General features: G+C 40.7%; 1 protein-coding gene across 1 annotated transcript in view; it reads right to left on the reverse strand.

The window, feature by feature from the left end:
• The window catches only part of EVA1A (eva-1 homolog A, regulator of programmed cell death), a 264,800-nt gene that overhangs the window by 207,595 nt on the left and 42,917 nt on the right, over nucleotides 1–14,288 (reverse strand). The window contains exon 2 of the mRNA XM_075201349.1: nucleotides 2,984–3,198. Coding sequence (XP_075057450.1) covers nucleotides 2,984–3,198 — 215 coding nt within the window. The remainder of the gene's footprint in view (nucleotides 1–2,983; nucleotides 3,199–14,288) is intronic.

The following is a 14,288-nucleotide window of genomic DNA, read 5'->3' on the forward strand; positions in this document are numbered from 1 at the left end:
GACCATCATCATTATCTATTTATATAGCGCCACTAATTCCGCAGCGCTGTACAGAGAACTCATTCACATCAGTCCCTGCCCCATTGGAGCTTACAATCTAAATCCCCTAATACACACACAGACTGAGAGAGACTAAGGGTAATTTAATAGCAGCCAATGAACCTACCAGTATGTTTTTGGAGTGTGAGAGGAAACCAGAGCACTTGGAAGAAACCCACAAACTCCACACAAATAAGGCCATGGTTGGGAATTGAACACATGACCCCAGTGCTGTGAGGCAGAAGTGCTAACCACTTAGTCACCGTGCTGCCCACAAAACAATTATCGGATGCTCCCTGAACACTCCTTCCCTATGCAGTTGCCTATATGACCTATATAGTATACAGCCTTGTCAAGCAAGTTTAGAGTATGGTGTGATGTTTAGAGTGTTATTGTGCATTTTTATTGTATCACTCAGTGTAGTATAACTAGTAAGCTATTTGTCTCTCACAGACAGACAAAGCAAACAGAAAAGACAAACCACAAACAAAATATAAAATCTTGTAAATGATACCTGGTCAAAACGAAGAATAATCACAGTTTTTTTTATACATGTCAAAACACTGCGCAGATATCAGACTACAGAGGTATTCTTGAATTACAATACACAGTGATCATGACTAAATACATATTAGCCGAGGTTTCAACATTGATGTGTATTTAGCCTAAGAGTGACATGTAACTCCTCAAGATGCCATTATTTGCTGAGGAGCATGAAGTCGGTATTCGAGGGAAGGTTTTTATGAAACAAAAAAACAACAACTTTCAAGTCTGCCTTCAGAGAAACACAATTGTAACCTACCTGCCAGCCCTTTATTTGCGAACTGTCAAGGCTGTAGTTTTGGCTTCTGTTTAGACTGCAATCGGTATAACAAAGACCACAATAAAAGTTGCTGAAAGCAAGGTAAGACCAAACAGTGAGCATACACACCCCAAGGCTATGCTACTACACAGGCAATTGACTCCAAGCCACAGGAAATGTCTTACAGCAACATTTTAGCAGTTAGATGTCCTGGCCTCAGCATAATATAATACTAATACATGTCTGTGGTCTGGCAAACATAAATTAGCTAGAAACATATACTAAAATTGCTCATAAACCAACGTTAAAGTGCTTTTGAAAACACTTTTCCCTTAACCAGTGAAATAACACACATTGGAAAGAATATAAATCCTATTAAACACATACTTTATACAGCTACTTTATAGGGGCTTTGCACCATGAGACGACTAGTTTCTTTAATAACTGAACCCGTACTATAGTATTTTGGTGGGGGTCTCTCCCTTGGCACCACTAACCATACCCAATAGTGGCTACCAGGATCATGGAAAGCAGACAGGTTCCAGTGCTGTAGGCCTAAACTGGGTGACGAGAGGGGGTGGGGACAAAGTACCTTGGCCAGCACCAACTTTTGGAGCCTGACAGTGGTGGATTATAATGAAGGGCTGACTCGGATGGTTCTGGCCCTATCCACCCATCAGGTTATATGTGTGGGCTCATCGCTAATCTAATACTAACTGGTGCAGAAACTACTGCCGAGAGGCGATTGCTCCACGGTTTCCATTTTCCAGTTTTATTCCCGGTTTACTGGAAATTTACCCTGATCAGGAAAGTTTTGTGAAATCTCGGTCATTTTAACTTATTTTAAAATTTTAAATTTAAATTTCATTTTTTTTAATAAAAAAAAACCCAGCATGGCCCCCGCTGATTTTCCAAGATTGGAAATGACATAAAGAGAAGTAGTACTCCGCAGTGTTCATATGTACAGCAGAAGAATTGCATAAAGTGAAGACACACTGTGCAGTGTTCGTATGTACACCATAAAAATGTCATAAAGAGAAGTGGTACTGTGAGTATCCATATGTACAGCTTGAACATAACATATTTAGAAGTGGTACTGTACAGTCTATATATGTATAGCATGAACATGACTTAAAGAGAAGTGGCACTGTGCACTGTACATATGTATAGCATTGAAATTACATAAAGAGAAGTGGCACTGTGCAGTGAACATATGTTTAGCATGGAAATGACATAAAGAGAAGTGGTACTGTGCAGTGTACATATATATATATATATATATATATATATAGCATGAACATGACATAAAGAGAAGTGGTACTGTGCACTGTACATATGTATAGCATTGAAATGACAGAGAAGTGGCACTGTGCAGTGTACATATGTATAGCATTGAAATGACATAAAGAGAAGTGGCACTGTGCAGTGTACATATGTTTAGCATGGAAATGACATAAAGAGAAGTGGTACTGTGCAGTGTACATATATATATAGCATGATATAGCATGAACATGACATAAAGAGAAGTGGCATTGTGCACTGTACATATGTATAGCATTGAAATGACATAAAGAGAAGTGGCACTGTGCAGTGTACATATGTTTAGCATGGAAATGACATAAAGAAAAGTGGTACTGGTCAGTGTCCATACATTCAGCATAGCAAAACAATTCAGAATTGCATACAAAACAGAAAGTAGGCAGTAGTGCTGTATTCAAAAACGATTTAAAACAGTAAAATGTATATAAATGTAATAAACTGTTACATAAAACAGAATAAGGCATAAAGTAAGCTGTCTAACCAATATAATATTACTCTACAAAGCTAATATTAATCTATGTCAGACAAACACTAGAGCACTAGATACAAAACTGTAAAAATAATACACTAGAGACAAACGTGACGGCAACCATTTTGTTGAGGTCAATGTTCATGAAAACATATTCAGATGCTCATGGAAATGTTTCCTAGACTACAGACAATGTGTTATAGTACTTTTAATGTATCTAGTAACTGAGAGGTTACATAATTAGAGAAAGGGGGGTTTCTGGGAAACTGAACCCCCCCCCCTTCCCCCAAGTGCACCTCTGGTGAGGTCATCGTTTAGTATAACTAGACATGATAGAAGATGCCCATGTGTACCTGGAGAGAAGTGTCAGCAGAACAGGATACATCCTCTTTCACAAACGTAGGGAATGACTGCGTGTGGCGAGATGGACATATTTGGTGGCTGGGCATGTTCCGTCCATAGAATGAAGACTGGATACTGATGGTTGTTTTGTGAGGACATCTGAGTGAAACGTATTCTCCATCGCAGGCTCGCAATGTATAATTCCTCAGTATTTTAGAAATGTAACCTGTCCCAAAAAATGAGAACAATTATTTTTCAATTCATTTATCACAAAAGAAATGTATCACAAAACGCAATCATAAAATCAAACGTATCTTAAAAATAAAGAAAATATGAAAGAAACCAACATAATTTTGTAACAAAATCTCGCAGAGGCAGCTGATACCTATGTTTAGTTAGAAACTGAGATTGTTGAAAAGACCCACTTCTAAAAATGTCAGGTGTCTTGTGAGCGCTGTGAGGCTTCGTACAGGGATACCTTCATAGACTATTAGATGATACATTTGATGAGTCACGGTGTTAGAAGCTGGAGAGATAATGAATATCTTATATACCTTAATATAATGAATGGCATTAGATTGCTGTTTATCTTTAATAATAGATCAATTACATATTATAGCCAGAGTTTTCTCATTACTTGACCTCTTGTCTAGTTTTGATATATTTGAGAACAAAACATGCATTCCAACACCTTTAGGAATTATTATTATTATTTATTATTACCATTTATTTGTATAGCACCACTAATTCTGCAGCGCTGTACAGAGAACTCACTCACATCAGTCCCTGCCCCATTGGGGCTTACAGTCTAAATTCCCTAACACACACACAGACAGACAGACAGACACACAGACACACACACACACACACTAGGGTCAATTTGTTAGCAGCCAATTAACCTTCCAGTATGTTTTTGGAGTGTGGGGGGAGAAACCGGAGCACCCGGAGGAAACCCACGCAAACACAGGGAAAAATTACAAACTACTCACAGATAATCTATCTGTCGAAGTCAGCAAATTGGATAAAGTCATTTCAATTAAAATCGAGCAAACTTGGTTGTCTTTGTCTGAAAAGATGCGTACGGTACGCTACAGCGTAAAAGGGCACGCTACGGCATAAAAGGGCGTACCCAGCTGCAACACGTGACAGCAACAGTATTTAGCCTTTTACATACATTCGCACAAACACGCATACTTGTAAAATAGTACACATTAATGGTAGTTGCAACACATAGTCATTTATGTCGAAATATAGTAGTATTTATGTTTTATATTATAAGTTCTATGCACATTAGTGAAATATATGGAACAGGTTGAAGGAATCATATCATGTGTGGTATCATAATAAACCTCTTAACATTTGCTACTGTTCGGTTCCCTCTGCGAAGGAATCGCAGAGTGCATACACAAGTTATGAATGATAGGGAATTATGAACTACTTAAGACTAAGGAATCTTGGCGGGAAGAGTAGAGCATACCCCCTGGAGAGATGACCCCCTCCTTTGGATTCTTTAGGATGAACTAGCCAATGATTGACAACCCCTTGGACCTTCCTGAAACCTGGACCAATAGAAGCAAGCTATAACATCTTCATTGTTTTACTGTATTCCTGTGTGCATATAAGCAGCAGCTTCTCATCTAGTGTTCAGACATCTTGTCCCCAGACTTCAGGATTGAATGACTGTACACTGGATCCAGAGCGCCTGCGATAAGTAACGGCTGTACTTATTATCACTTCGCTTGAATATATTATACTACTTTTTGCGAATAAATCTTTGTGCGTTAGAAACACAAATCAAGGTTCGACAATCGTTATTGGTTAGCGACAATACGCACTTAACATATCTTAAAAGCCAAGTAAACATATGCGAAAACTATAAGCAACAAAAGATAGACCCAGTGCAAAAGTCATACGTACAGCATGACGGAGGGTTGACTTGATTAAACCTATTTGTAAAGAAATCAAAAGGGAGCATATTACTCTAAATAATTCCATATGTTTTTCTCGATCCAAGATAATAATAATAATAATGTACAGCAGGAGATGCATTATCGCATATCCGTGAACATTCCCTCTATGGACAGCTCAAGGAATTCCAATGGGAGCAACCTTCATTGCCAGACTTAATATGTAAAGATAACCACCTGTGCAGATTTGATTGGACAGTGATTGCCCAAAACACCATGTGTGACTCCATCCTTACAGAATACAGTTGGATTGGATAAACTGGGTCGAGCATTGGCCTCCTTTATTGTGTGTGAAATCATGTTGTCCTAGAAGTAGCATGAAGTACAGAGTGACCAGATGCACTTCCCAATCTGGGGCTAGATTTATTAAACTGCGAGTTTGGAAAAGTGGAGATGTTGCCTGTAGCAACCAATCAGATTCTAGCTTTCATTTATTTACTGCATTCTACAAAATGACATCTATAATCTGATTGGTTGCTATAGGCAACATCTCCACTTTTTCAAACCCGCATTTTAGTAAATATACCTCCTGGTCTCTGAATGGCCAGATAGGTGCAATGTACCCATCTACATGTGTGGTCACATTGCTTACAGATCTGAATGTTTGTCAATCAAGTCCAGCAACCAGGTTGCATGGTGTCTGTCCTGTACACTCACTGGTACAATGTTACCTATAAACTAATATATGCAATAAGTGAAGGCGAAAACATTTCACCAAACATTCATAAAGTGATGAATGAAATGATATAGATTGCTATCGCGTGGGTCTACACTGTGCATGCTCCAACCCCCTTCTCAGAAGAGCAGAGCAGGGCCTGGGGAGGGCGACCTGACTTTGCTGGCCCGCCTCAATTCCGAGCCTCCAAAGCGGCCGCACTTCTTGCATTTCTAGTCGCAGTCCAACTAATATATTATAACGCTGCACATACACAGAAATGTCATATGCAAAAAAGCCAGTCCCAATATCCCTCACTCCAGTGATTAATGTCAGTATTGTAGAAACAAAGTAGAAAAATGTTATTTACAGAAAAAAACTAATGTTATAGGATCCATGACTTTGATGTGATATTACCTAGGCGTACTCCAAATTTGAAGAGGTTTCTTCCAAGAGCAGAAAGTAGGTGTATATTTGATGCACAGTAAGTGGACTGCGCAGATACATAGGTGCAAGGCGAAAGTGCTTTGTCCTGCTCCTTGAGTGTGCACTGTGAATGATATCCACTGTACTCAGGATCAGCACCAATTACAGTTACCTATTACTGCATAAATCTTGGAGCACACAGCCTTCCCTAGTGAAGTCAGAGGGGCGGGGTTTCATGACGGGATTAAAAGTGAATTGCGTCAACCTGTCCCCACCCCCGCTGAGTGATGCCTTGAATCGCCAGGGCGTTTTATTACAAATTGTTAAACATTTAACTATAGAGATGAGATTTTACTATCATGTCCAACATGCATCTTCTTTTTAATATAGATATGTAAAATCACTAACGCGTTTCTCGGCATATGGCAGACTCACCTATTTGCCTACAGGTCTATGCTACCCAATCTGAGTCCTGGTGGTAGGCATCCTTGACTTCCTGATGTGATTTCCCCATGTGACTGTCTAGTGCAGAGGTGGCTAACCTGCGGCTCTTTTAACTTGAAAATGCAGCTTCGATGCTAGAAGGGGCAGATCGATTCCCAGCATGCTCTCCAATCCTTCAGGCACCGGCAGGGGCAATTTGGTCCCCAGCCAGCACAACTGCCTGGTCATGTGACCTCTTCTACACAATACAGGAAGGTCACAGTGTGCAATCAATCCAATGAGGGAAGGAGGAGCAGACAGTGGAGTGCACTCTCCCTCCTTCCTTTTTTTCGTGGGTTCCAGTGAGTCTGTGTCTGCTGTCTGTCTGCTATAAGTAGTGTTAAATGCGTATGCACCATATTTCTTACACATGAGAAACCTCGCTGAACCAATAGGCCAGTACCTTGGCCATCTCTAGCGTATGCTTAGCACCCATGTTAAACAATAGGGTCCCAGAAAAATCACAATATCCTGCCACAAAATAGGGTTCCAGAAATAACACAATATCCTGCCACTGATTTCAACACTACCGCTAGAGATATTTTACCGGCCTGTGAACGTATTTGCTACAAGCCGCGTCCACTCGCTTCCTCTCGTATTAAACGAGGACCTCTAATACAGAAATATCAATGCGGACTAAAGGGTTATCAGCTCCTCGATTACCCCTGACTCTCCAACAAAATCTGTTGAGTTTATTACGCTTGGCAGCATCCGGTAAAGTCAATTACCAGCCTTACCAACGTAATTCCTCCCCGTTACTCCCAAGTCACACTCACGGCTTTCCTTGCCGTGCGGTGCAATCGCAACGCTAAAAGCTAATCTGTAAGCGATACGATTACCCTTGGGTGCACGTCGCGAAAACTTATTCAGTTTCCGCCCCCGGTATACCTGCCTTGTATACCGTACACCAGTTGGGCACCTGCCTCGTCAAACAGCAACTGACACTCTATTTTACAATAGATAAAAGGTTAGATAGAGGTTTATTATGATACCACACATAATATGATTCCTTCAACCTGTTCCATATATTTCACTAATGTGCATATAACTCATATTATAACACATAATTACTACTATATTTCGACATAACTGACTATGTGTTGCAACTACCATTAATGTGTACTATTTTACAAGTATGCGTGTTTGTGCGAATGTATGGTAAAAGACCAAATACTGTTGCTGCCACGTGTTGTAGCTGCGTACGCCCTTCCACGCCGTAGCGTGCCCTTGTACGTCGTAGCGTACCGTATGCATCTTTTTAGACAAAGACAACCAAGTTTGCTCGATTTTAATTGAAATGACTTTATCCAATTTGCTGACTTTGACAGTAGGTAAGTAAGTAGTGAGTAAGGGGCATATTGTTATAAAAAATATATATTCCAAGGCACAATATAATGTGGTACAGGGCTAAAAACTGAACAGCATATCTATGAGATGTAGTCCTAGAAATAGGGGAGGCAGAGAGTGAGAATTAGATTTCATAAAATTGGGAGGAGGCTGATGGGCATGTGGGGTGGTCTGATGTGGCCTGTGGGGTGATCTTGTGGCATCTAAGGGGCATCTGGCAAGGTCTAATGGCATGCGCAAGGTTTGGTGGCATATGAGGGACATGTGGTGATGTCTGATGGCATATATGGGGTGATCTGATGGGCATCTGGTGAGGTCTGATGGCATATGTGGGGTGGTCTGATGGGCATCTGATGAAATCTGATAGCATATAAGGAGCATGAGAAGTGATCTTGTGGCATATAAGGGGCATCTGTTGTGGTCTGAGGGCATTTGGCAAGGTTTTATGGCATATAAGGGGCATCTGGTGAGGTCTGATGGCATATAAGGGGCATCTGGTGAGGTCTGATGGCATATAAGGGGCATGTGGAGTGATGTTGGGTATTTAAGACGCATATAGCGAGGTCTGATGTCATTTGTGGGGTAGTTTGATGGACATCTGGTGAAGTTTGATGGCATATGTGGGGCATGTGGGGTGATCTTGTGGCATATAAGGGGCAAGTGGTGAGGTCTGATGGAATTTGTGGGTGGTTTGATGGGCATCTGGTGAGGTCTGATGGTATATACGGGGCATGTGAGGAGGCTGATTGGCATGTATTGGGCATGTGGAGAGGCTGATTGTCATGTATAGGGCATGAGGGGAGGCTGATTGTCATGTATGGGGCATATGGAGAGGCTGATTGTCATGTATTGGGCATGTGGAGAAACTGATTGGCATGTATGGGGAATGTGGGTAGATCTCATGGCATTTGGAAAGGCTGATGTGTATGTGGGGCACGTGGTGAGGTCTGGTGGGAATGTGAAGAGGTCTGAGGGGCAAGTTGGCTATTTATGACTTTTTTTATCCCCACTTCAACAGTTCCATCCACAGCGATTGTGGATTCAGAAGCACCGTGAGCTACTGTGGAGAGACTGTAAGTCCCCCTTTGAACCCTCCTCCGCTGTACACAACAACTAGGTAAGAGATGAGTTGATTATTATTCTGAACATTTTAGCAATGTTGGATATATTCTTTTCCACTTAGCAAAATATTGTAAATTATGTTATATTTTCAAACTATGTGTGTGTGTGTGTATGTATGCACATGTGTATACTATGTATATGTATATAAACTCATATATAAAAGGTAAAGTCATCTCTTAGCCGCATCTATGGATATTTTTTGGCTCTTAGGCTCCGGCTGGTTAGCCAACCCTGGTCTAGTGGTTCAGAGCACATCCTAAACCGTGACCCCAGTGTGACCCACAGCGCTACTAGTTGAGTACAACCAAGGGGACACCTTTTTCTGGAGTCCTCCTGTAATAACTTTCCTTTATTCAAAGCAACAAAGCAATATCCCAATTCCACTGAGCATTAAATGTCTTTTCAAAAAAGAAGAAGAGAAAAAAAATGGCTTTACCAGCAGAAGTAGTAAAGTGAAATGCTATGTAGGAAAATACACATGTTCCCAAAACAAAACAAGCTATTCTAGCGTGTGCGAGTATAGAGGATTCCAGGAGGAGGGAGCTGGCAGGATTCCCTGGCTGACTTTCATTCATAAGATTAAGAAGCGCTCCGTTACTGTAGTATGAATATGAATGGCATTGTCTAGATTGAGACAGCAATAACTAATTACTTGGATCTCCTTACTACTAAACCTTCCCTAAATGCAAAACAAAGTGAGGTGCTTTAGAGGTATTTTTACCTAGTCAGTAATTACAAGTCATAAGCTGACGGTATTACAGAACTATAGGTATAGTACTCCGGCCCAGGGAAGCCAGGAAAATACCAGGGTATACAAACTTGACTGCTAGGGGTGAATGGGATATACCCTCTAGGTGCAGTTCAAAAACACAGCTAAGGGATTGCAAGAAAACCCACTAATCACTGCCCACCTTAACAGGTGAGTTTTCTTGTAGTGCTGCAGCTAAAGACTCATTACAGTACATCAGGGATACATGTGTGCACAGGCCATGATGTCACAATGTACATGCCCCCACGTCCTCTATGCAGACAGCAGTGAAAACGCCAGTAATAGAGGGTTTACGAGACAAGCTTGGGGGCACACTTATTTGTAACAGTAAAGTCCCCTCTTTCAAACAAGGGTACCTCTGTTTAATAACATTAAAGTATATAGGAAGGGGGACCAAGCAGGGTTCAGATCTCAGGCCCACAGTTTCAAAATAAATGAGGAAAACATAATTTCAAAGAAACGAGTTTCAATTGGCAAAGTAGTGACTTATGGTGACCACTATACAATACAGAGAGCATCCTAGTGACCACTATACAATACAGAGAGCATCCTAGTGACCAGTATACATTCTAGTGACTTATAGTGACCACTATACAATACAGAGAGCATCCTAGTGACCAGTACACATTCTAGTGACTTATAGTGACCACTATACAATACAGAGAGCATCCTAGTGACCACTATACAATACAGAGAGCATCCTAGTGACCAGTACACATTCTAGTGACTTATAGTGACCACTATACAATACAGAGAGCATCCTAGTGACCACTATACAATACAGAGAGCATCCTAGTGACCAGTATACATTCTAGTGACTTATAGTGACCACTATACAATACAGAGAGCATCCTAGTGACCAGTATACATTCTAGTTACTTATAGTGACCACTATACAATACAGAGAGCATCCTAGTAACTGATACACATTCTAGTGACTTATAGTGACCACTATACAATACAGAGAGCATCCTAGTGACCAGTATACATTCTAGTTACTTATAGTGACCACTATACAATACAGAGAGCATCCTAGTGACCAGTATACATTCTAGTGACTTATAGTGACCCCTATACAATACAGAGAGCATCCTAGTGACCAGTATACATTCTAGTGACTTATAGTGACCACTATACAATACAGAGAGCATCCTAGTGACCAGTATACATTCTAGTTACTTATAGTGACCACTATACAATACAGAGAGCATCCTAGTAACTGATACACATTCTAGTGACTTATAGTGACCACTATACAATACAGAGAGCATCCTAGTGACCACTATACATTCTAGTTACTTATAGTGACCACTATACAATACAGAGAGCATCCTAGTAACTGATACACATTCTAGTGACTTATAGTGACCACTATACAATACAGAGAGCATCCTAGTGACCAGTATACATTCTAGTTACTTATAGTGACCACTATACAATACAGAGAGCATCCTAGTAACTGATACACATTCTAGTTACTTATAGTGACCACTATACAATACAGAGAGCATCCTAGTGACTGATACACATTCTAGTGACTTATAGTGACCACCAGGGCTGGATTAACCCAATGGGCTTTCTGGGCTACAGCCCAGGGGCCTCGGGCAGCTGGGGGGCCCTAACAAGGATTTTTATGAGTTCTGTCACTTTTTTTTCTTCTTTTAATTATGCCGGCCTCTTCATCGGGTCGGAGGTGGCCCTGCCCCCGACTGTCACTCTATGCAACTATTTCCATTAGCTGCCCTGCTGTCACTAGTGCGGGTGTGGTGCGCTTCTTAGTGAGGAGGACTTGTGAGAGTGAGACCATGACATCTCTATGTCATAGTCTCACGAGATCTCCTCACCAAGCAGCGCACCGCGCACTGTGCCAGCACTAGTGACAGCAGGGCAAGAAGAATAAAGGTGTCGCTTGCAGCGAAGAGGGGAGAGAGAGGGACCAGAAGACGTAATTCGTAGGTAGGTGCTCGGGAACGGGGGGGGTTCTGGTGCAATACTATACAATACAGAGAGCATCCTAGTGACCAGTATACATTCTAGTTACTTATAGTGACCACTATACAATACAGAGAGCATCCTAGTGACCAGTATACATTCTAGTCACTTATAGTGGTCTCTATACAATACAGAGAGCATCCTAGTGACCAGTATACATTCTAGTGACTTATAGTGATCTCTATACAATACAGAGAGCATCCTAGTGACCAGTATACATTCTAGTGACTTATAGTGATCTCTATACAATACAGAGAGCATCCTAGTGACCAGTATACATTCTAGTGACTTATAGTGATCTCTATACAATACAGAGAGCATCCTAGTGACCAGTATACATACTAGTGACTTATAGTGATCTCTATACAATAAATAGAGCATCCTAGTGACCCGTATACATTGTCGTGACTTATAATGACCTCTATACAATACAGAGAGCATCCTAGTGACCAGTATATGTTCTAGTGGCTTATAGTTATCTCTATACAATAAATAGAGCATCCTAGTGACCAGTATACATTCTAGTGACTTATAGTGGTCTCTATACAATACAGAGAGCATCCTAGTGACCAGTATACATTCTAGTGACTTATAGTGATCTCTATACAATACAGAGAGCATCCTAGTGACCAGTATACATTCTAGTTACTTATAGTGATCTCTATACAATACAGAAAGCATCCTAGTGACCAGTATACATACTAGTGACTTATAGTGATCTCTATACAATACAGAGAGCATCCTAGTGATTGGCACACATTCTAGTGACTTATAGAGACCACTATACAATACAGAGAGCATTCTAGTGACCCTATAAATTCTAGTAACTTATAGTGACCTCTATACAATACAGAGAGCTTTCAAGCGGTCTAACTGTGCAGAGTAAATGGCCCTATGCCTGATCTAAACCTGTTACCTTATACACCTAGATGACAGACCAGATTGTACACAGTTCCATACAAAGAACTAGACAATGTTTTGTATCTTGCACCAGGTAAATCTGTGTATTCTTCAATTTTATTTTCTCTAACCATGCATTAGATGAATAGTGTTAATGAATGTGGCGGATTATCAGTTCAATCAGTTGAGAGATAAAATGTCTGGTCTTTTGTATACCCAATTTGTTAAAAAGTTTTCAGCAGATGTAGAGAAGTTTAAATCCTATTGTAGCCAGCACAAAGAGCCATGAATGGACCCCAGACACAGACTCTCAGTCATCAGTATCTGCATGTAGAAAAATGTATGATTAGGTCCGATCGTCTTTCCAACACCTGTCATTCTCCCCTTGGTGAATGGGTTTTATTGTATAAGTGCCTCCTGCTGCGGATTTACCAAAAGAAACACAAAACCATTGCACCATCAGTGACGCACAAGAGATACTACTGTTCCGTATCCTCTGCTAAGACACCACGTGAAAGCAAATTACTTTAGCATGACAGGTACACGGCAAGCTATGGCCAAATGAGACTTATTTTTATGAGATCAGTCATTGTGTTGAGTGTATGACTTTTAGAAATACGTTTGTATGTCATAATTTTGTGTGCCATGTAAAGGTAAAATCTGATGCAAATGCATAACTTGCGCCTGTATTTTGATACTTACAGGCCCTGGCACTTTTGGATCATGGACGTTCAAATGCGAGTGCAGTACAGTATAGGCTTGCTGATGGAAGGTAAGCAGGCCCCTTTGAGATGCCTCTTATGTTGAGTTACAGGTGCCTTTGAAATACATTCCTAACCATTGATAAATTCTGCACCTATACAAGACAGGGCAGTTTTCAAGTTGAGAATGATGACTGTGACATATTAGCTGGGGAAGCATCTATATGCTAGTTTTAAGGTTTCCGCATAGTATAAGATGCATGTAATTCAAAATACAGATTTAGAAACCTAAGTGGGCAGGAGCTTATTTGCATATACACAAATGGGCAACTTTTACGTTCTATACCACCTCTTTGCGTTATCTAGAGCATACTTGCCCACTCTCTCGGAATATTGGTAAGAATCCCGAATTCCACGTAGGTCTCTCAGACTCCAGGGAGAGCAGACCATTCTCCCACATCTGCACCCTTCTAGTGAAGTGGGTGGGATGAGAGCCTCCATGAATCGATTCGAGGTGAATTGCTGAATTTTGGCCCCGCCCCCCACGGCAAAATGAAAGTCCTACCGCCGGATTCTCCCTCTCTATGAAAGGGTTACCGCCTGGGAAAAGATTCGCCGGGTCTCACCAGCGAAAGCTTCCGGCAGGCATTCAACAAGGATCACAGTAGTATTAATACCTCTGCAATCCTTCCGTCTTAGAATTGGTGATAGCAGAAGAAATTCTATTAAAAAAACTTTATTATTTAAATTAAACTTTTTTCAAAAGATATATGCGTTTTAATGATAGATTTACTTTAAAACTGCAACATCCACAAACTATTAAACAATTCTCACACTACTACACTATTAAACAATTCTCACATTTAGCAGCTGACAACTAAGGAAAGACAAATCAGTTTAATTCACTACTATAAATATGTTTTAAGGTTTAATGCCAAAATGACCGACTTGTAT

Source organism: Mixophyes fleayi, chromosome 3 (assembly GCF_038048845.1).
Source record: "Mixophyes fleayi isolate aMixFle1 chromosome 3, aMixFle1.hap1, whole genome shotgun sequence".
Classification (NCBI taxonomy): Eukaryota; Metazoa; Chordata; class Amphibia; order Anura; family Limnodynastidae; genus Mixophyes; species Mixophyes fleayi.